Below are 21115 nucleotides of genomic sequence, written 5' to 3'. Positions count from 1 at the left end.
TATTCCTTCCTACGATGGAATTTATGAGTGATATTAGCTCAGGTGCCGATATATATCGGCCCTCTTTGTTCGAATTATTAGCACAAGAAAAGTTGCGAGCGCTTATTCAACCAGCTGTCAGATATATTTTATCGGTAAATATTGGTTTTACTACAGGATCGTAACTTATGAGAATGGCTGAATTTTTTAAAAACTTATAAATAGGTTTATGCTCAACGATATCCTCGGTATTTGCTTCGTATAGTTAATCGATTTGATGAATTTTATGCTGTCGCTATGTTATTGATAGAAAGACAATACTTGAAAAATTATTGTAAAATTTGATAATGTAATTTTAAAAGTGTTGTTTTCAATTTCTAATAATCTTTATTCAAATTTTTTTAGACGCATCTTTTGCTGAGAGCTTTTATGGATTGAAAAGAATTCGATTAATAAATACAAAAATCGATTTACCGGAGGCAGCACCGGATGTTGATTTACAAAAATTGAGAAATTCTGATATGTGGCGATCCTTATTTTTTTTGGTAAAAATTTAATCGATCCACAGTGTTCTTAAAATTGTTATTTAATCGTAACATTGTTAATTTCAAATTAAAAGGTTGGAATTCCATACATAAAAACAAAACTTGACGATTTATATGAAAAAGTTAGTGAAAACGCACGTGTAAGATTACTAGGTGGCACATTTTCTCGAGTACATAATGAGAGACAAGTTCGTATGATTTAATTTATTAAAGTTGAGTTGAAGAAAAGTTTTGTTTTTTTAATAAATTGAATAGCTTAATTGTAAAGAGCGCGTACATCGTTTCATACGAAATTTATTCAAGATACTTTATCCATGGTTGAATGCTTTATATCATGGTTCAATACTATTATATAACGTTCTATATCTATATGATAAAACACGTTGTTATACGCCTTGGCTAAGCCTAATGGGTATAGAAGTCCGGAGAATGAGTGCGCAAGATTACGTGAGTAAATATGGTTCATGGTCTCGTTTTATAGTATTTTAATGTGACAAATTATTTATATGAACAGTTTGAACGAAGATTAAATTCAACAAGAAATAATTTATCAACAAAAACATTACTTCAGGCCACTCGCAACTTTTTAAGTATAATTTTATCAGACTTGTTAAACTTTCTCAAAAGTTTATTGCAGATGTCTATATTCTTTTCCAGATTTCTGGAGTGGTGGTATTCGAGCGAATACGCAAGACGGCCTGGTATTGAAAATAGAGTAGATGTGCCACCTCCTGATATTATAGCGGTATTGTTTTACGCAATGATATTTCGCTTTTAAACGGTTCGTTAATTTTTTATTTAAATTTATTAGCCTGATCCGCGAGGAATTCCGCTTCCAGAATCACCTAATGTATGTCCAATTTGTACGAACCTTCTAACTAATACGACAGCACTTCCGTCTGGATATGTTTTTTGCTATCCTTGTATTTTTAGCTATATTGAAGATTATGAGCGATGTCCAATAACTTTAATCAAAGTTGATATTAATGAATTAAGAAAGGTGTATAATCCCTCTGCATAATTACATTTCAGATATAGTGCTTTAACGGTTTAAACGTACTGTATTCCTAATAAATTACATGATGTTTCGAAAAACTTTATACTGGCTTGGTTATTCACGTGTCCATACTTGCTATGATTATAGTAATACGAAGTTTTCGGAAAAAATGGCAACTATGATTGGTTGGCCACAAATTACTGTGTGTAAATACGGCTAAAAAAATGGTAACTCCGGCCATTTTTCTAACTATGTTTCGAAACTAAATAACTTACTATAGTGACGTCCCTGTGATTCATTGTGTAAAATTTTGAATATAAAGCAAACCCCAAAAACGCGTACCAAATAACTTTCTTAGTGGTTTCAGACGTATCTTATCCACGCGTTTTAAACACACTTTTTTCCACCACCTTCTTAAATATCAAGCAACTTGTTAAAATATAATAACAAAAGATACAATAATATTATTACAATCTATAACTTTTTTCAAAAGCTCAGTTTTATCATCAGGTATACTTAAGTTTTATTTTGTTATTGAATATTACCTTGTCCTTTTGAAACCCATTTTCGCGAGCTATTTTTTTTTTTATTGATTTACGAATTTTCCTAAAAGTTTGTTACTTTCAGATTAAATATAGAAAATGACTACTAACTCGGGATCCTATTTAGAAATGGAGGTAAATATTAGAATTTAGACGATTTTATAATATTGATCATTTAAACAATTTAAGCACAAATAGATGGATATCGGATCACAGCCCTCTGATAATGAGGAACGTTCAGAAAAGACTCAAGATAAAGTTTCAGAGGCAGAAACTGAAACTTCAACAAGTATACATATATATATTTTTTTTTATAAGATTCAAACACTTTCTCATAAAGGCTAAATAAATATATAACATCTTTTAAAAAGAAACCAATATATCAAACTTGCGGAGATCAACTAGGACAAGGAAACCACCAAGTTGGTTATTGCAAGATGAAAGTACGTCCTTTTTGTTTTCTTATTTTCATGAATATACTATTAGTTAAATATAATTTCGAATATAGCATCAACTACTCGACGAAAATCACGTCGTATAGGCAATAATGATGAGATAGATGATGATGATAATAAGAATGTTTCGGATATTGAAATGCTCAATAATACCAATATATCAGCACAAGACGTTAAAAGAAAGCGAGGAAGACCTAGGAAATCTTCAACTGCAAATTCAAGTGAGAATAATGATATCAGTGCCCCCGATTATGAGTCCAACACATTAGCTCTGAATGTTCAAAAAAAGCGGGGAAGACCAAGAAAAAATTCTTCTACTCAATCTAGTGAAAAAAATAGTTCTGACAATGGATCAGCTAATGATTCAAATACAGCGGAACCAAAGATTCGACGGAAGAGAGGAAAATCAAAGAAGGATTCAATATATAAATCTAACGATGTTTCTGATAAAAACAGTTCCGATGGAATGGCTAATGAGTCAAGTAGCTCAGTATCCGAAGGTCGAAAAAAGCGAGGAAGGCCAAAAAACATAGAATATAGTGAAGATCAAGATGTCTCGGATGAAGCTGGAAAGTCTAATACTGAAGCTCCAAAAAAACGGGGAAGGCCAAAGAAAAATTCATCCACAGATATAGGCAATGATCACGATAAAGAGGTTGTTGAGGAGGAAGTATCTAATCTATCAGAACCAGAAATTCGAAGAAAGCGTGGAAGATCAAGAAAGAACTCATCTACACAGTCCAGTGAAGTTCATGATAAAAATAGTTCTGATGATGAGATGGTTAATGATGAAACCAATATTTCACTACGAAGAAAGCGAGGAAGGCCTAAAAAATCTTCGGGTCCTGCAAAGTTAACAGAATCTCGTAGGGTAAAGAAAACTAAGACTGATACGCGGCAAAGTACACCTGAAAACGCTATAGGGAATTCACCCGAAAATATAGGCGAAGTTGTTACTGGAAATATTTTAGGTGAAATCTATGAAAGTGCACATGAAAGTGCTCCAGAAAATACGCCTTCTCTGCGATCTTCGGTTGCGAATGAACAAAATACTATAAGTTCTCGTGACCATTTAGAAGATAGTGGATTGTCACTTTATCGTACGTTGTTAAATTTTAGAGAAGAAATTTCCTTATTTGGTGTTACTTGTTATTCACTTATCGATATACTTTATCTTCAGAGGCAATTCTTATGCCAAATGTTAATTTAGAGAATATTGTTTCGGATTGGGTAGAAACTTACGAAATTGATAATCAAAGAGCTTTACTTATATTGCTCAATTTCATAATTCGGGTACGTACAGGATTTCATACTTTGTTAAAAATTTTACGTTAAATTCAAGCTTTAGTAAATTGTATTGTATTAAATTTAGTCTTGCGGATGTCCTGAAACAATCGAAAAGGAGGCTATTAAAGATGAAGATGCAATTGTTGACGTTCTAAACGGACTGCAAAACGCATTTAAAAAGGTAAATGTTATCTTATAAGTTATTTTCTAAGTATTTATTTTCATTAACGCTATAATATTTTAATAGGAACTTATCACAGATTATCCTCTTGTTTCCAAAGCTAAGGATTTTAAAAAATTCCGTAAAAGTTTTTTGGAATTTTTCCATAGGTTGATAAAGCAAGTTAAACATTCTATACTATATGATAGTATTTTCTGTGAAACTATATATGCTTGGGTCTGCTCGATGTCAAGGTGTGGTATCTAAACCTATTTCGGTATTAAGATTTTTTTTTTTTTAATTAAGTCTATTCTCATTTATTTATTAAACTTTTTTAGTTCTGCTTTCCGACCTTTTCGACATACCGCAACTGCAATTGCTCTTTTTTTATTAAGCTGTCTTTGCGAGGTTGCCCAAGAAGTTCAAACTGAATTGAACATTGCTACACGTCAGCTAACTTCGGAACAAATAAAGAACAAAAATTTAAGAAATTTAAGGAATCAAGATAGGATGAGTAGTTTACGGTCAAAAACAGCAGAATTAACTGAGAAAAAGCAACGATTAGAAATCTATTTCAATGATTTTTTTAATGGGTTAATATATAAATCACTGTATTATTTATAATTTATTCTAGTTGATTTTATTTAATTTAATTTTTTTCGTAACATAGTGTATTTATTCATCGTTATCGAGATGTAGAAGCTATAATACGAGCAGAATGTGTAAAGGAATTAGGAGTCTGGATCATTAAATATCCTGATCGATTCCTAGAAGATAAAGTTACAAGATATCTTGGTTGGCAGTTATCAGATAAGGTAATAAAAAAAATTTTTATCCTGTATATTTTAAAGTTTAAAGTTTATAATTTATATTTTCTTTATATTGACTTTATACGATAATTAGTCACCAGTAGCGAGAATAGAAGCCATTAAATCGTTATCACGTCTATATATCAACGAGACGTTTATAAGCGGACTACGAAATTTTACCGAACGATTCAAGCCACGTTTAATTGAAATGGCTTCGCGGGAGTCCGAACTTAGTGTTCGAATTACTACCATAAGTTTATTGACTCAAATATATAGATCAGGTTTATTAGAAGATGAAGATCGGGATGAGTTATCGCTTCTCATATATAGTGATTTATCAAAAGTGAGGAAAGCGATTGCACCATTCGTTAAGGATTTACTGGATGAGGATTTCATTAGTTCAAAACTTAAAAAAGTTCAAACTTTCCTATCTAGTAACGGTGTAACGAAAAGAAGAAACAGAAATGGTAGTGGTAATGAAATTGCAAGTTCCGTAAAACGCGATTGGGTAGCTTTTAAGTGTTTGGCAGAGTTTTTGGTGAAATATAGAAAGCCAACCGAAAACTCTCGGAAAGATGATGAGATGAATGATGAAATTGACGAAAGTAATGATAGTGATGAATATGAAGATGGATCTTCAATTTTATCTATCGGAGATGTAAAAAACAATAGAATAGCATTAGCTATTGAAGCTCTTTGGAATGAAATGGAAATATTACATGACTGGCATAGTTTAGCCGAATACCTCTCCAAAGATCATACTTTGACGAATAGTTCTAGTACTGCAAAAGATCCTCAGGGAGGAGACAATCCTGTAGATGCTATTGAAGATTGTTATAGGCTTAGTGAACGTGAAGAATCTGTGCTAGTCCAGGTTCTCGTTGCATGTCTCAAATTAATTCTTGCCGACCCAATAAGTAGAGACAAGAAAAAGGTTAATTCCCAGAGTTTATATAATTAAATTTTTACGAGATTCTGGCTAATTACCAATTTAAATTTTAGACTGAAGTACAGATCGAAGAAATACGCGATGAAGTTTCAAGAACAATGGTACATACTTTACCTCGACTCTTGACAAAATATGCTCCTGATGCAGGTCGGATAGCGGAGGTTTTGCAAATACCACCGTTAATGAATCTACAAGTATATTCAGAATTGCGTATGTTAAAGGTAGAGTACTGAGAGTGACTTATGTTACATAAAAGCTTTTTTATATATAAATTTTGCCAATAGGCCTACGAGTTACTTATCGAAGATGTCAAGAAGCTCTTCTTGAAGCACACACATCCGTTAGTTCTTACTCATGCAGTTAGAACTTTCTCACATATGGAGGCATACGAAAGCTTTGCCTCGACTACAGAGGCTAACCTGGGAGAATTGCAGGAAGTGGTTATTCAAACATTTATAGAAGAATGCGACAATAAGGTAATGTTATTTCCTTAATTTATTGTTGCGAGATAATAGTGATAATTCATTTATAAAAATTTTTTTTTCTTTTGTAATCCAAAGGAACTGTTGACAATGGAGTTGACTAGTGATCAAGTTCATTCATTAGGAGTATCTTTAACTAGATTCGAAACATTAATCGGCTATAAGTGCATAACTGATGTTGTTGAAGAGTGCGATGATAATCGCAAAGACATATATTCTTGTTTTATCGAATTGATTCGACGAGGTTTGTTGAATAATATGGAAGAACAACAGGTAAGTTGTTTTCTCTGATCCTCAAATTATATTATAAGTAATGTGATATATATTGATTATTACTATTTTAGATGGTCTGTTCGGCAATTAGCTGCATTTGGAACTATTTACTTTGGAAAGCTAATGAAATTCTGATGCCCAAAAATCAACCAGCTTCAGATATATCACTTGATAAAATGAATGACTTAATTGTTAGAAGAGACCAGATAGTTCAAACTTTGTTTGAAGTAGGCGTTTCGATTTCTTCAGGGGCACTTTTGAAAGTTAAAACAGCAGTAATATATATTTTTATTGTTCATCTTATTAATAAATTGGGTTGTATATTAACTGTTTTTAATGATCACAATAATTAGGCATTTTCAACTCTTGGTAATATATATTGGCTGTTTTCGAGTGACATTTTTTATTCCAGTAATCATCGGCCTAGTCTTTCCAAATTGAGGCTTTCTTGTCACGCAGATTTACAAGAAAGAATTGAACAATTTGTTACTGAGGAAATAGAGAATTTTAGGAATACAATATTGTCAATAAAATCAAGGTTCGAGATGGAAACAAGATCGAAGCTAGAGGATAAAGCATTGAAAATGCTAGAGGCTGCATTAAGCAAAGCTTCTCAAAATAAAGTTCAACCAGAAAATGAAAAATTTAGAAGAAGGTTGGAAGAGATCCAGAACAAAAATGATCAAACGGAACAAGAATCCGAAAAACTTAAAGAATATGAAAAACTTCTGTTGCAAATTAATGAAACTCTTAAACAAGAATACGATAATTTTAAAGAACAAGAATATGAAAGACTTAAAAAACGTACGTTGTTTTTAATATCGTTTATCTCAGCAAATATTACTCTTAATAAACCAAAGTAAGCTAAACCTTTACGTTATAAACTCATAGTAATGAAAAATATGGAGATATTTATTGATCCTGAAGAAAAACAACAAATTTTGGACATTATCGGGACTCTTGCACGAGGAGTTAGGGGTGGTTGGTTTCAAGAGTCACGTGTTGCTATTGTGATGTGTCAACTAGGGACTCTTGTTAGTGATCTAGACAACTTAATTAAAAAACTAATACAAGATTTTAAGGATCTTGTATTAGGAGGTGAAGCAAAATCATTCGCGAAAATATGCATCTCATCGTTGAAAAAGGTATTCATGTGCAAAGTTCATTAATGCTTCATTTTTTTTTTTTAATAATTTATTCAATTTTGATATTCGATTAAATTTAGTCCCATGAACTATATGTGGAAGGACATGTTGATACAATGAATGGAACAACATCACTTGTTCGTCTCTGCACAAACGCCTTGCAATTACGAGAGACCATTGATAAAACAACGCGCAAGATTGTCGACTATTTTGTCGATTTACATCGTACAGGAATTTTGTATACTACATCAATAATAACGAAATTCAAAGTACTCGATAAAAATGAGGAAGTTATGAAAGCAATCAAGTTCTTCAAAATTTTAAGCATGATGGTAGGAGGAATGAAAGTGAAAGATGCTCAACAAATGTAAGTCGTATGGTATATAGTCTATGATTTAGTACTGTAATCCTTACTTTCGTTTTTAAATTTTAGATATTCAATTCTTCAACAAGAGATGAATACTCATGAGGTTCACCCATCAGAACTGGATAAACAATGGGAACCTTACTATTTATATGTGCAGAAGCTTAGTAACATAATGACGAAAGGAGGGGTTAGAATAGGTATAGATCATTTCATTTACTTAGAAGAAAAATGATTATATGGTTCTTATATGATTAATTTATGTATACTTCTATCCAAGTAGATAACTCCGCTGGTGATCCAAGTAAAAGACGATCTGCCAACAATACTAAAAATCGACAATCTTTGAAACGCAATGCAAAGCATGATGAGCACATTGATTCGAACTCGGAGAATCAAGAAAATTATGAAGGGATTGTTACTTCTACGAAAGAACGTATCGGGATGTCTTCATTCAATGTTGAAGATACGAATAATTCTTTAGTTAACAGCAATGAAAAGCCGACAGGCAATAAACGGTCTGCACCAATTGATGATGATGATGAGAATTTAAGGTCTCCAAAGAAAAGAAAGCCTACAAATAACAGAAGACGACATGATAAGGATGAAGAGGAGGCCAGTAATGAAGGAAATGAACTGTCAGGAAGTGATGAAAGTTTTCAAAGTCTGACAGATGTTCGCACCAAGAAGAAAATACGACGATAAAAAATGATTTTGAGACTAATTATAAATTTAATAATATATATAATTATTTAGCAAAATCATTTTGTAAATAAAAATTTAATAATAATTAAAATTAACCATCTCATTTTATACAACATTGTATTTTGGCGAAATAGGCATAATAAACAATTCACTAATACATCAATTTGAGTCGCACTACTAGTAGTTACTATATAAATTCGCCAATAACTATATAATGATACTTTCTTAGGCACCATAGCCAAATTTTTCTTCATAACCAGGAACACTCCACTGTCCTTTTTTAACCATCTTCTCTACAATATCATTGATTTCAGGTTTAGCTTTAACGATTTCCTCAATCTAAAAGGAAAATAATCAAAATAATTTTAGTAATAAAGGACATATTATACAAATATAAATAAATAACATACAGTAATGCTTTCAAATGGTCTTGTTTGTTCAATGTTCTTTAATGTATTATGTAAATCTCTCAATTCTGTATCAACTCTTGCTGCTGTCTTTTTTGCATTTTCAACCTAAAAAATTTTTTTTTCTTAAAAAAAAAAAGGTAAAGCTTAACTTATATAATCCACTATTTCTTACCGCCTTTGTCTCAATAGTTTCAACAGCTCTCATTTGTGTTGTAAGATCAATTTTTGCAGGTTCAAAGGTTCTTAGAGCATTTTCAGCTTCATTTACAATACTTTTATTCTTCAAGATCTTTCTATAATGTTCAAAGTTAATGTCAGTTTTTTGTTCTTTCAAAGCTGAAACTACCCTTCTTGCCTCATCATTACGCTTACGAAAGGCTTGAAGTGCAGCTACTGTTTCTTTTTTTAACCCTAAAGAGACCGTAAGTTTTGACCAATCGATCGCAGCTGCAGCACGAGTTGAAGAGGCCATTATTCTTTATTTTGCACTGAAAAAATTTAACAAATGATTATCTATTCCTTAAGTTACACCTGCCTAAATAGCTTAAAAATAAGCTAAATTAAAAAGGGAATTGTGAGACAAACCTCTTCAGTTTAAAAAGTATTCAACTGTGAAAAATTGCGAATAGATATTTCATAACAATGTCTAAGGACCCTACAGAATTCGTTTCTATGAAAATGAAACGGCTTGTAGAAGAGGCTTCTCAAGTCAGATACATTCCCGGTGGTGCTCTAAAAATTTACTTTCGTTCAGCAAACACGTTGTTGCGACAGGTAAACCTTTTTAATGCCTTCTTTTTTCTGAAAAAACCTGAAATTCAGCAAATATTCATTATAGTCAAGGCTTTACATGAAAGAGAATGACTTAGTGAACGCATATAAATTCTATATGAGATATGCCACGTAAGTAATAATTTTATTTTTTTAAAAATTGTCATATAATTATTAAAAATTTAACATTCTGTGAAATAGTCTGGCCATTGAGAAACTGCCGAGTCATCCAGACTATAAAAAGCCAGAACATAAGGCTGGACGAAATGAATTACTTAAAGTAAAGTACCCATAATGGAGTTTCTCGACCGATCTTCAATCAAGCACTGATTTAGGACTTTTTTTTCATTTAGAATACAAAGGAGGTGCTTAATGAAATCGCAGCTTTAAAACCTATATTAGAAGATCGTTTTAGACAAATAGCTGAAAAGGAAATTGCTGAAGACGAAGCCCGGTATCGGTCCATGCAAAAACCCGAAAGCTCACCTCGTCCGCTACCTCCATTGCAACAAACTTACGTCCCTTATGAAAATTGGAATTTGGCTGAGCAGTTGAAAGATTTACCGTCAAATAAATTCACTTACAATAATAACTCGTATGTAAAATTTTATTATTCATACTTTTTACTATTATATCAAAAATTTCATACTTCGATCCTTTTTTAATAAAGTATACATGAGGAACAGTCTTATCGTTCGGTAAATGCGTTAATTTTGGTTAATTGTTATATTTTTTTTATACGCGAAAACTTACCTTCTAAATATCTTCGTAGGTTGAATATCCTGGAATTTCAATGCGAAATCAAAGTGATGGGTATTTAGTAATTAACTAAATTCATAGATATTAATTTCGTTTTATATGTAAATAACCTAGTTATCAACTCAATTAGATATACTTATCCGTCTGTGGAAATGCCAACTATTGGAATATCTACTTCTACACAAATTAAATATTCACCAGAATTGCCTCCTAAAGTGAAATATGAACCCCCACAACTTCCACCGAAACCAAATGAATATATGTCGACAACTTACAATTCGACAGTTCCATATAATATTCCTAATGTTGAATCTATTCATAAAAGTGAACCAGGTTTTTACTTCACTTTTACTAATAGGATTATAATTATGATATAGGAATTAAACGATTTTCTATATAAATCTTCAGAATTTGCCGCTTTCACCGAGGGCGGTGAAGGTCTTCGAAAAGTACGTCTTTCAAGTGATATATATGAAAACTTTACTAAAATTGCTGCCAAAAACACTTTAAAGAATCTAGAAACATGTGGAGTTCTGTTTGGAAGCTTAGTATGTCATTGTTTTGTTTTTCAATATTATCTCGATATTTTATATTTAACGATATCATAAAATATCTTCTTAAGGCAAGAAACGTATTTTCTATCAGTACATTAATTATTCCTAAGCAAACTGCTACTTCAGATACATGTACTATGACGAATGAAGAAGAATTAATAGATTATGCCGAAGAAAGAGGTTTAATAATGTTAGGGTGGATACATGTAAATACTTTTTTATTTGGACTTTATTTATGCAACGAAGAATTCTTAAGAAACTATTTGAATCAAATTTCAGACGCATCCATCACAAACTTGTTTTATGAGTTCGATGGATTTACATACACACTCTTCATATCAAGTTATTTCTCCAGAAGCAATTGCTATTGTGTGTGCACCGAGGCATGATCCAAAGTAATTTTTTTCCTTCAAATTTCGGATTTTTTTTTCTTTTAATAATCATTAAATAATTTTTCTTTATATAGCTTTGGGATCTTTCGATTAACTAATCCACCAGGATTACAGATTGTTCTTGGATGCACAGAAAGAGGATTTCATCCTCATAAATCTGATTTACCTATTGACAAAGTTTGTTGAATTCGTTGTTCAAGTTTTTTTAAATATATTTTATATAATAAAAATATAATTTTTTTTTTTGTAGAATATTGTGGACCAAGGTCATGTTATTTTAGAAAAAAATATGGAACTTAATGTGATCGATTTACGATAAATTATAAAAAAAAAACATGAGGTAATTTCACAATTTTATTTAAACTGTTATTTTTTGTTCTTAATATTTAATTTTTCCTGCAATTTCAGAAGAGATGAATTGTATTCTCTCTTCATTAATGTATATAATCTTGGCATAGATTCAATTTTTGATTATCAGGTGGATTGTAAAAGCATTTCATTTTTTTTAATGAGGCTAATAATGCATATCTTCCGAGTAATTAATACTTAGATCTTTAGAATTCAGAAATTACTAGAATATTTAATTTATAAATAAAAAAGTTATGAATTCAAAACATATAAAATTTTGAGGTAATTAAAATATATAATAGTTATCGGGCAAGGAGGTTAAATATCACCGAACTGCGATGATATTATATTATTCAGACATTCAAGATCATGTTTCACTCAATAAGCTAGTTGGTATTTTACCTATAAAATTTGATATAATTATGTAATATTTAATCTAAATAATATTTTATGCAATAATGTCAAAAACATAATCCTGTTTGGTCGTATAATAACACTTTACTGTAAATTTAAATTTACAACATACACAATGAAATTCGATAAACCGAATTTGCCTAAACCGGACTTTTTTGTTGGAACCAAATCACATATATTAAAATAGTTTCGATATACCGGAGTTTACTAGTAAAAGCTTGATATTCGCTATAACGGATCAATTTTCTAACCAGATGATTCGATAAATAGGATCACGTGATAATTAACAAGTGATGCGGTAAATCTTTATTTTGGTCAGAATTATAAAACCTTAATTCTGGCTGAAGTTATATATTACTTATATATTCAGTTAAAAATATTTTATATTCATTTTCATGACTTAAAACTAAGATAAAAAAATTAAAATATAGTGTATAATTATTAGTTTTATTAGCATAAAAAATTTTTTAAAAATTCAGTATAATAGATTTTTAGTATATCAAAATTTTTCCATTATACTAGATATCCCAATAAACTGGATATTTTTAGTGGAACTAATAGCTCTGGTTTATTGAATTTCACTATCTTAATAAATTAATGTAAATTAATGGAAATTAGTTTCTTTATATAATAAAAATTCTGCATCACAAAAATTCATAATTTGTATATGTTGTAATTAAAGTTTATATTATGTGAAATTAATGCCAGATTATCATGCACATTACATATATAAGATACAGCTAAAGTGGAATAAGATGGTAACAGGATCCTGCTTACTTATAATAAAAGTCACTTAGAAAATTAGCTCTTTACTAATAGTTTTTACCTTATTTTTTTCTTAAATTCTATTGGTGTTAAATTACTAATTAGTAGAAAATTGCTGGAATTCTAAGGCATTAAACTGCTAATTAGTAGAAATCTGCTGGAATTCTAAGGTATTAAACTGCTAATTTATATATATTTATATTTTAGTTAAGTAAATTTACATATGACCTTTATAGTTAATAAATATCATCCTCTTGTGATAAATTAAAAAATTAACAATACAAATTCAATACAAGTTCAATATAAATTTAATAAATTTAACAAAATTTGGCCAAAAAAAAACAAATTTTTACCAGAATTATCAACACAAATTCAATCACAATTTATTTATATCATGTTCATGTTGAGAATTTCTATAATTTTATAATATCATTTTTTCTGATCAATCAAAATTAGGCTGAATTATATATGTGTTTTTTGTCTTATTTATTTTTTTGTTTTTCCTTTTCTTCTTTTATCTAATATTTTTTAATTTTTTTTTATCTCTTTTTAGTTTTTATATTTCTTTATTTTTTTGTTCAATATATTTTAACATTAAAATTATTTACAATATATTTACATATATTACTTTGCAAGTATAGAAATATTTGTTATTTTAATACTAGTATTTTTTACTACTTTATTATTTTATATTATAATATTAATAATACTATTCATATTTCTTTTATTTCTTTTTACTTGTACTTTAATATTAACAATACTAATAATACTAGCTACATTTTTTTATCTTAATACTAATAACATGTTCATTTTTTATTTTGTTTTATTTTTTTATTTTTTTATTTTTTTGTTCAATATTTTTTAATTATGTATAATACATTTATATATTTGTTTATTAATACTTATTATTTTAATACTAATACATTTTTTTTACTTTTTTGTTACTTCATATCATAATATTAACAATACTATCCACATTTTTTACTTGTACTTTAATACTAATGATAATATTCATATTTCTTTTACTTCAAAAATTTGATATTTTTGTAAATGTCTTTATTAGTAATATTTATTTTAAGCTAATAGACTAACCAATTATTTAATTTACATATGATTTTATAAGGCATATTCTGTATATCTAATATTACTATAGCTGTTTATTTTTTTTTACTTTTTTGTATTCTGTATATATTAATAAATACTTGTAACTAAAACTCTTTCTAGTAGATCTCACACCCAAAAATTTTCCAAAAAAATAATTTTGCAAAAAAGTGACTTTGTTACTGAACTACTTAAAAAAACTACATTTTTACTTGCAAAAATAAAACTTTTGATTCGTAGTCTACAATATTCAGAAAAAACCTGGAATTTTTTGAAAAAATATTGACTTTTTTCTTTTGTTTTGCTGGTTTTGGTAGTAATATTAGACTCATCATACTATAGTTGTCCTTTTACTTTATAGAAGGGCTTGACTCACTTTAACAGACAAATGAATTGAAGATAACTATTTTTTTTTTTAACTGCAGCACATTCGCTAATTTATTAAGTAAAAGAAAATAAACAGAATACAATTTGTATAACTAGGAAATGGTAACCGTTGGTGTGTCCGAAGCATCATAAATTACATGTTCATAAATTTAAACTGAACACTAAAAATATAACACTAAAAATGCTAAAAAAAGTAATAGTATCACTAAAAAATGTCATTTTATTATCATACTTTCATACTTTGTACTGTGTTGCAAATTTTTAATTTATTAAAACTGATTGTCAAAAAAAAAATAAAAAGTTAACATTTAATTAAAAAAAATACAAAATGTAAAAATTATGAGTAAAAAAAAAATTAATTTATTATTTGAATGCCATAAAAAACTTTTAAGAAATAAGAAAATTTAAATCGGGGATAAAAAAATTTTTAAATTTAACGTATAAACAGTAGTCATGTGACTTTATAAAGATATTTTTAAAATCAGAGGCATAAAGATGCACGTAAACAAATTTAAGGTTACACCTGATCCTTAGATTTTATTGGCCATACACGCGTGCGGACAGACACCAACATGCATGGTATGGAGTAGAATGGAAGTGTCCTACGCTTACGCTTCGGACTAAGGTTGCTTGTCTAAACCTCTTCAAAATCCTACGATTAGTTTCGTCAAAATTTTACTATAGATTTATTATAGTTTCGGCAGAGTTTCAGCAGTTTTGGCATTTATAATAAGTTTCGGCAGTTTCGCCTTTCTCCAAAGTTTCGCCAGTTTTTTAATATAACTTTAATATAGTTTCGGCAGAATTTCGCTTTTTGGCGAAACGCCATCTTGCCTAAACCCCTAGGTTTCGGCAAGCAACTTTACTTCAGACAATAAAGTCTATTACTAAAACCTAACATTATTAATTAACGAACTACTTGTCATATTATAAAATACCCTACATGTGCACTGTCAAATGGTAATTATGCTTAGAGAGTAAAACACGTTTAGGAACAATCTATCTTAGCAGTTGTCTCTCTTTTTACGTGATAGAAACTACAGGACCTACTGTACTAGTACAGATAAAGTTGCTGAAGAAACTAGGGGTTTTAGTAAATTAGCGAAATGCCGAAATGGTAAAACTTTGCCGAAACTATATGAAAGTCTTATTAAAAAGTTGGCGAAAGCTACAGAAAAGAAATCAAAACTAACGAAACTTATTATAAGTGCTGAAATTGCTAAAACCTTACTGAAATGATAATAATACTATAGTAAAATTTTAGAGAAACTAATCGTAGAATTTTGAAGAGGTTTAGGTAAGGCAACTAGCTTACGATAATTTAATTTTACTATAGTAAAATTTTTTTTAAAACTAATCGTAGATCAAGAGCAGAAAGAACCTTAACTACGGATAAATTTAATTTTCCCCGCAATAAAAAGAAATAACTTTTAACCAAAACGCCCTAATAACATTAATATAAATCCAGATCTAAGTAAACTTCGTAAAGAAGTCCGCATCTACTCCATAGGACCTAATAGAATCAATGATAAAAAGACTAGGCTGAAGTACTTCGGAGCTTTAACTTTACTTTCTCGACAACTGTCGAACGTCGATATTAGTGGGCCCGATGTTGCAAAAGTCTTGAGTGCGTTAGGATGAGAAAACTATTAAATAGATGAAGTATAGTAATATGGTAGGAGTACGCACACTAAAATCTGATCCTTCGCTCCTTTTCAATAACTGTCAGAATGTCAATATTAGTATGCCTATATTTGCAAAAGTCTTCAAGGTGCATTAGAATGAAAAAGCTGTCCATCAAATGAAGTATAGTAATATGGTAGGAGTACCTCACTGAAAATCTGATCATAATTCCAATTAGTGTTCTGAATGGGTCAGGTTAATTCAGGTGACCCGTTGGGTTGACCTGAAAATTTCAGGTCGGGTCATCAAATTCATGACCCGACCTCGGGTCAGATCACAGTTTGACCTGACCCGTTGACCCATTTGACCTGACATAATATTTCTGGTCAGATGGGTCAAATATGTAAAAAAAAATACCAAAAACGTTTTTTTTTGCATTACTATTAAGAAAAAATGTTTTGGCATTTTTTCATATAAAATTATTAGAAAAAAAAATGCCGAAACGTTTTTTTTGTATTAATTATATTATAGAAAAAACGTTTTGGCATTTTTTCATATAAAATTATTAGAAAAAAAATGCCGAAACATTTTTTTGTATTAATTATATTATAGAAAAACGTTTTGGCGTTTTTTCATATAAAATTATTAAAAAAAAACACTGAAACATTTTTTTGTATTAATTATTACAGAAAAAATGTTTTGGCGTTTTTTCGTATAAAATTATAAAAAAAAAATGTCAAAATGTTTTTTTTTGCATTATTATTAAGAAAAAACGTTTCAGCATTTTTTCATGTAAATTATATTAAAAAAAATGCCGAAACGTTGCTTTTTTAACAAAAAAACGTCAAGTTTGATGTTTTTTTGTTTTTTTTTTAACTAAAAAATGTCAAGTTTGATGTTTTTTTGTTTTTTTTAACTAAAAAATGTCAGATTTGACGTTTTTCATTAAAAAAAAACTTTTCTTTAACTAAAAATGTCGGGTTTGACGTTTTCAATTAAAATCCCAGGTTTTTTTTATTTTTTTAGTCATTTTTGATACACAGGTCAAACGGGTTAACGGGTTGGGTCAGATAAGACAGGTTACCCAACCTGACCCGACCCGATTTTTTTTGTCAGGTCAGGTAAGACGGATTACCTGACCTGACCTGACCCGTTCAGAACACTAATCCCAATATACCCATCAAACAGGACTCCGCTTACTTATAATAATCCTATGAAAAGTCTTTATACTTAAAATATACTTAAAATTTTATTAAAATATACTTAAAATAAGTATCAATTTTAATTCACGGTATACTTATAATATACCTAAAATATGCCTAAAATACTCTTAAAATATACTTTTAATGTACTTATTTTTTGCTCAAGATTTAAATTATATATATATATATATATATATATTTTTTTTTAAATGATTTATATATGCTTTATTGATATGTAGTTTATATATCATACAAACAAATTATCATAAGCTATATCCACCCAGTAGGATGCAATCATCAAAATATAGATAAGAATAAATATAGAATAAAAATAATTAGTGTTGTCTATTGATTATAGAATAAAAATAATTAATATTATATCTATTAATTATTGTTATTATTATATATATATATATATTTTTTCCTCCCTTTTTTCCTTTTAAATTTGGTAAATTTATATATAATTCCAAATTAAGATTAATTATACTATTGCTAAATCAATTATAACATTGTTCACAACATTTTTTGTCTTTTTATAAGCCCAACTAAACCACCAGTTGTTATTAATTAGTAAACACATTTGATCTTGAGCTTTTTTTCTCATTTTGTAGCATTTTGATAATATGAGATTTTCATTTTTTAAGTTTTCAGGCTGTACTGAGTCCAATTCCAATGATGTATCACCAAACTCCATTTGATCTTCCTGTGAATTTGTCATATTATTCTTCTTTGATTGTTGTTTATTCTGTTTTAATTGCTTGATGAGGGGATTTGAAATAATGATCCATATTTTCAGATTCATTTAATTTGTCTTTTTTTCCAATATTTTTAGCCTTTTTTCATGCATTAGTAGCATTACATCTAGGCAACCAAATTAGTTCCTTAAAGTGAATGATGAAAAAGTTCAGAAGTGAGGCCAAAAATAAAATGTTTTTTGACTCTGAAAATCCAAATATTTGTTTTGATATTTTGGAAAAATTAGTGTCAATCTTAGCTTCCAAGGCTAGTAAGCAAAAATCAAAAAATTTTTTGTTATCATACTGTGTTTCTAGTATCTGGTTTAATTTCTTATTTATAATCTTAGGTGTATCCTCTGTTATATTACTCTATTTTTGGATTATGGAAATCATATCATTTTGCATTCTGCTTTTGATTATAGGCCATAAGTTCTTATTGGCCTCACATTCAATAAAATGGTGTCTGTTTTCTTCTTTGTTAGCATTGCATCTTGGACAAACAAACTCTTTGTATAGATTTGGTTTTCGCTGTAGTAAAATAGTACCTATAGGAAGAAGTTTAGCAAATAGTTTAACAATAAATATTAAGTGCCAATGTTTTATAACTGAAATACAATTAAACCCTTTATATTGTTATCCTGTCAACGATTAAAGCCAACTGAAAAACTTTAACGCTTTAACAGGTTAACTGGAGTTTAACTTAATAGGAGAGTCTTAAGTCGATCACAAATAATCATGTGAAATACCGTTGGATGTTTAGTTAAAGAAAATAGGTTTTTATTAAAATAATGTAAGATTTTAAATATAACGAAAAATATAGATAATCTCTTGGTTGCGAAATTAACTATCTTGAATTATACTACTGGAAATAATACTCTTTTCGTATAACTCGAATACTACAATACAATTCTTAACTAACTGACTACCCTCCTTTTCTACTTGGTAAAATCCTATCACTATTTATAATAAAATAAAAATCAAGAATATTTGATAAAATAAATAAAACAAATATAATAAATAAATAAAATAAATAAAATAAAATAAATATATCAAATAAATAAAATATAACAAATAAAATAAATAAAATTTATAAAATAAATAAATCAAATATATCAAATTTATCAGATTTATCAGATTTATCAAATAAATCAAGAAAATCAAGAAAATCAAGAAAATCGAAAAAATCAAGAGATCTACAAAATAATCTACAAAATTGATCTACATAAAATTACTGCGCCACATTTCTATTTTAACACTTTCCCCTCCTTAAAGAACGAACTCCTGTGAGTCTTTAAATTTCCAATACCAATTACTTAATTTTATTTTGTCTTAAAGGTTTTATTAAATTAACAGTAGTATTAACAGTACAATAAATTTGAATAGGATTTATCTCGAAAATATAATAAACACGAACAGAAATCCAATAATAATGTTCTGAAACTATTTGTTTAACTTGCTTTTTTGTTAGTTCCTTTTGTTCAATAAGCTGTCCTAAAAAATATGCGAAAACTAAAGCTGGAATTCTTTGTTTTAGTCGTTGAGCTCTTAACAAACATCGGTAAGTCACATGAATTTTTGTTTTATCATCCATTTCGCAATTCGTGAGAACTGTTTTCTTCAATTAATAAGTCTTATAACACAATTTCGTAAGGCGTCATGATGAGAAAAGTGAAACATAACAAAATAGAATGTGTCTTTAAATAAGAATTTTATTGTCACACTTAATTAATTAATATTATTAGTGATCAACTACTAATTTCAGTAGATCATGACATTATTGTTCCACTAATTTAGTTTGATTGATTTTACCCTTAAATTAGTTAATCGTGTATTACTATTTTGAAACATTTCTCCTTGTTCTAAAAATAACTTTTTCTTCTCCTTAATTATTTCCACATGTAATAATTATCAGTTATTATTGAATTTTTCGCGTCATTTTTGTTATTTTAACTAGAACGTATTTTTTCACGTCGTATCTTTTTCTTATTTAAGAACCTAATTTTTCCTATCTCCTTTTCTTCACTTCATCGCAAAATCTTTTGCATCTATCACTTTTGTCAAAACTCATATAATTCCCTTAACACTCTTATATTAAAATGCCGTGCCGTCGTTCAAAAACTTCCTCCAAAAAATCACAAGCTCGATTTAAGGCACTAAAGGCTGCTTGTAAATTACAAGTTCATCAACTTAAGGGTGAATATTGCACACAAGATTCTTAAAATGTTTTTTAAACGGGAATAGCTTGCAGACAGGATTTCGATCTTATATCCAGTTCTTGAACGGTTGATTTCTCTTTTCAGCTTGCAGATGGAATACTTGTACCTCTAGGATATTTAGTCTTAAATGGACTCCCCCTGTAGAACTTTTCTGGATTATCGATTTATTCACTTAGTCTTTGACTAATTTGGTGTTTCTATTCTTCCATTTATTAATACAAGATCAAGTTCAATCCTTATAAAAAGAAGTTACAACTTTGACAGAGTTTGGAATTTTGCAATCTGGGCAAATTTGTCAACAAGAAGAAGAAACGCAATTCCATAATGAACTGTGGGCCATTATCCAAAAAGAATGTTGGGAAGCCCAAAAGAAGATTATACAGCAGGATGAAGAAATCGTCGAACTAAGGAAAGAATTAGGTCAACTAAAAAAGGACTATGAAATAGCTACTTTTACTTGGCACGCTCCTGTTAGTCATTTTTTTCAAGTACCAGAGCATTTAATAGAATATAAGCCTGATGAAGATTCGACCGATTCCTCCTTCTCTACTACTTTTTATGACCAGATATTTGTTGCCGATGGTCTTGAATATGTTGATGATAATAATATTAATAAACAATTATAATTTTCTATTTTAATAAAATTATTTTTAAACTCTGTATGATTTTTCAAATTATAACTATCAGTTCTAATCTTCGCTTATGATATTGCTTAAGTCTATTCCCATGAATTACATTTTTAAT

At 29.0% G+C, this 21115-nt stretch overlaps 4 protein-coding genes across 4 annotated transcripts; 3 read left to right on the top strand and 1 right to left on the bottom strand.

Annotated features, from left to right (window-relative positions):
- Positions 1-14: 14 nt before the first annotated feature.
- OCT59_012160 (uncharacterized protein) lies at positions 15-1545 on the top strand (the record flags this gene model as incomplete). The annotated part of the gene is made up of 7 exons (XM_025314418.2): positions 15-134; positions 205-313; positions 385-524; positions 599-712; positions 780-971; positions 1039-1269; positions 1336-1545. 7 exons carry the CDS (start codon positions 15-17, stop codon positions 1543-1545), a joined length of 1116 nt encoding a protein of 371 aa, XP_025185271.1.
- A 617-nt stretch (positions 1546-2162) lies between these two features.
- On the top strand, positions 2163-8865 carry OCT59_012159 (uncharacterized protein; the record flags this gene model as incomplete). Its single annotated transcript, XM_066134285.1, has 19 exons — positions 2163-2198; positions 2262-2352; positions 2435-2506; positions 2572-3618; positions 3699-3811; positions 3891-3986; positions 4053-4219; positions 4304-4558; positions 4636-4780; positions 4869-5708; positions 5777-5944; positions 6008-6199; positions 6284-6478; positions 6550-6753; positions 6832-7282; positions 7370-7623; positions 7704-7990; positions 8057-8187; positions 8271-8865. 19 exons carry the CDS (start codon positions 2163-2165, stop codon positions 8690-8692), a joined length of 5166 nt encoding a protein of 1721 aa, XP_065989564.1. The 3' UTR covers positions 8693-8865.
- Positions 8683-9634, bottom strand: OCT59_012158 (uncharacterized protein). The gene is made up of 3 exons (XM_025324637.2): positions 9275-9634; positions 9103-9207; positions 8683-9031 (listed from the first exon to the last, which is right to left on the bottom strand). The coding sequence occupies exons 1-3, from the start codon at positions 9572-9574 to the stop codon at positions 8918-8920; spliced, it is 519 nt and encodes a 172-aa protein (XP_025185268.1). The 5' UTR covers positions 9575-9634; the 3' UTR covers positions 8683-8917.
- A 110-nt stretch (positions 9635-9744) lies between these two features.
- On the top strand, positions 9745-11897 carry OCT59_012157 (uncharacterized protein; the record flags this gene model as incomplete). The annotated part of the gene is made up of 12 exons (XM_066134284.1): positions 9745-9876; positions 9941-10005; positions 10075-10153; positions 10227-10468; positions 10544-10571; positions 10646-10686; positions 10763-10965; positions 11041-11180; positions 11255-11392; positions 11466-11581; positions 11653-11755; positions 11829-11897. The coding sequence occupies 12 exons, from the start codon at positions 9745-9747 to the stop codon at positions 11895-11897; spliced, it is 1356 nt and encodes a 451-aa protein (XP_065989563.1).
- Between the last annotated feature and the right edge of the window lie 9218 nt (positions 11898-21115).

This window comes from Rhizophagus irregularis, chromosome 2, assembly GCF_026210795.1.
Source record: "Rhizophagus irregularis chromosome 2, complete sequence".
NCBI lineage: Eukaryota > Fungi > Glomeromycota > Glomeromycetes > Glomerales > Glomeraceae > Rhizophagus > Rhizophagus irregularis.
The sequence above is the reverse complement of the archived record's forward strand: the minus strand, read 5'-3'. Positions and strand labels throughout refer to the sequence as shown.

Excerpts from the sequence above, each read along its gene's own strand:
- OCT59_012158 (XM_025324637.2), bottom strand. The coding sequence starts at position 9,574 with ATGGCCTCTTCAACTCGTGCTGCAGCTGCGATCGATTGGTCAAAACTT. Across the intron at positions 9,208-9,274 it reads AAACTATTGAGACAAAGGCG|GTTGAAAATGCAAAAAAGAC; the intron begins GTAAGAAATAGT and ends AAAATTTTTTAG. Across the intron at positions 9,032-9,102 it reads GACCATTTGAAAGCATTACT|ATTGAGGAAATCGTTAAAGC; the intron begins GTATGTTATTTA and ends TTTTCCTTTTAG.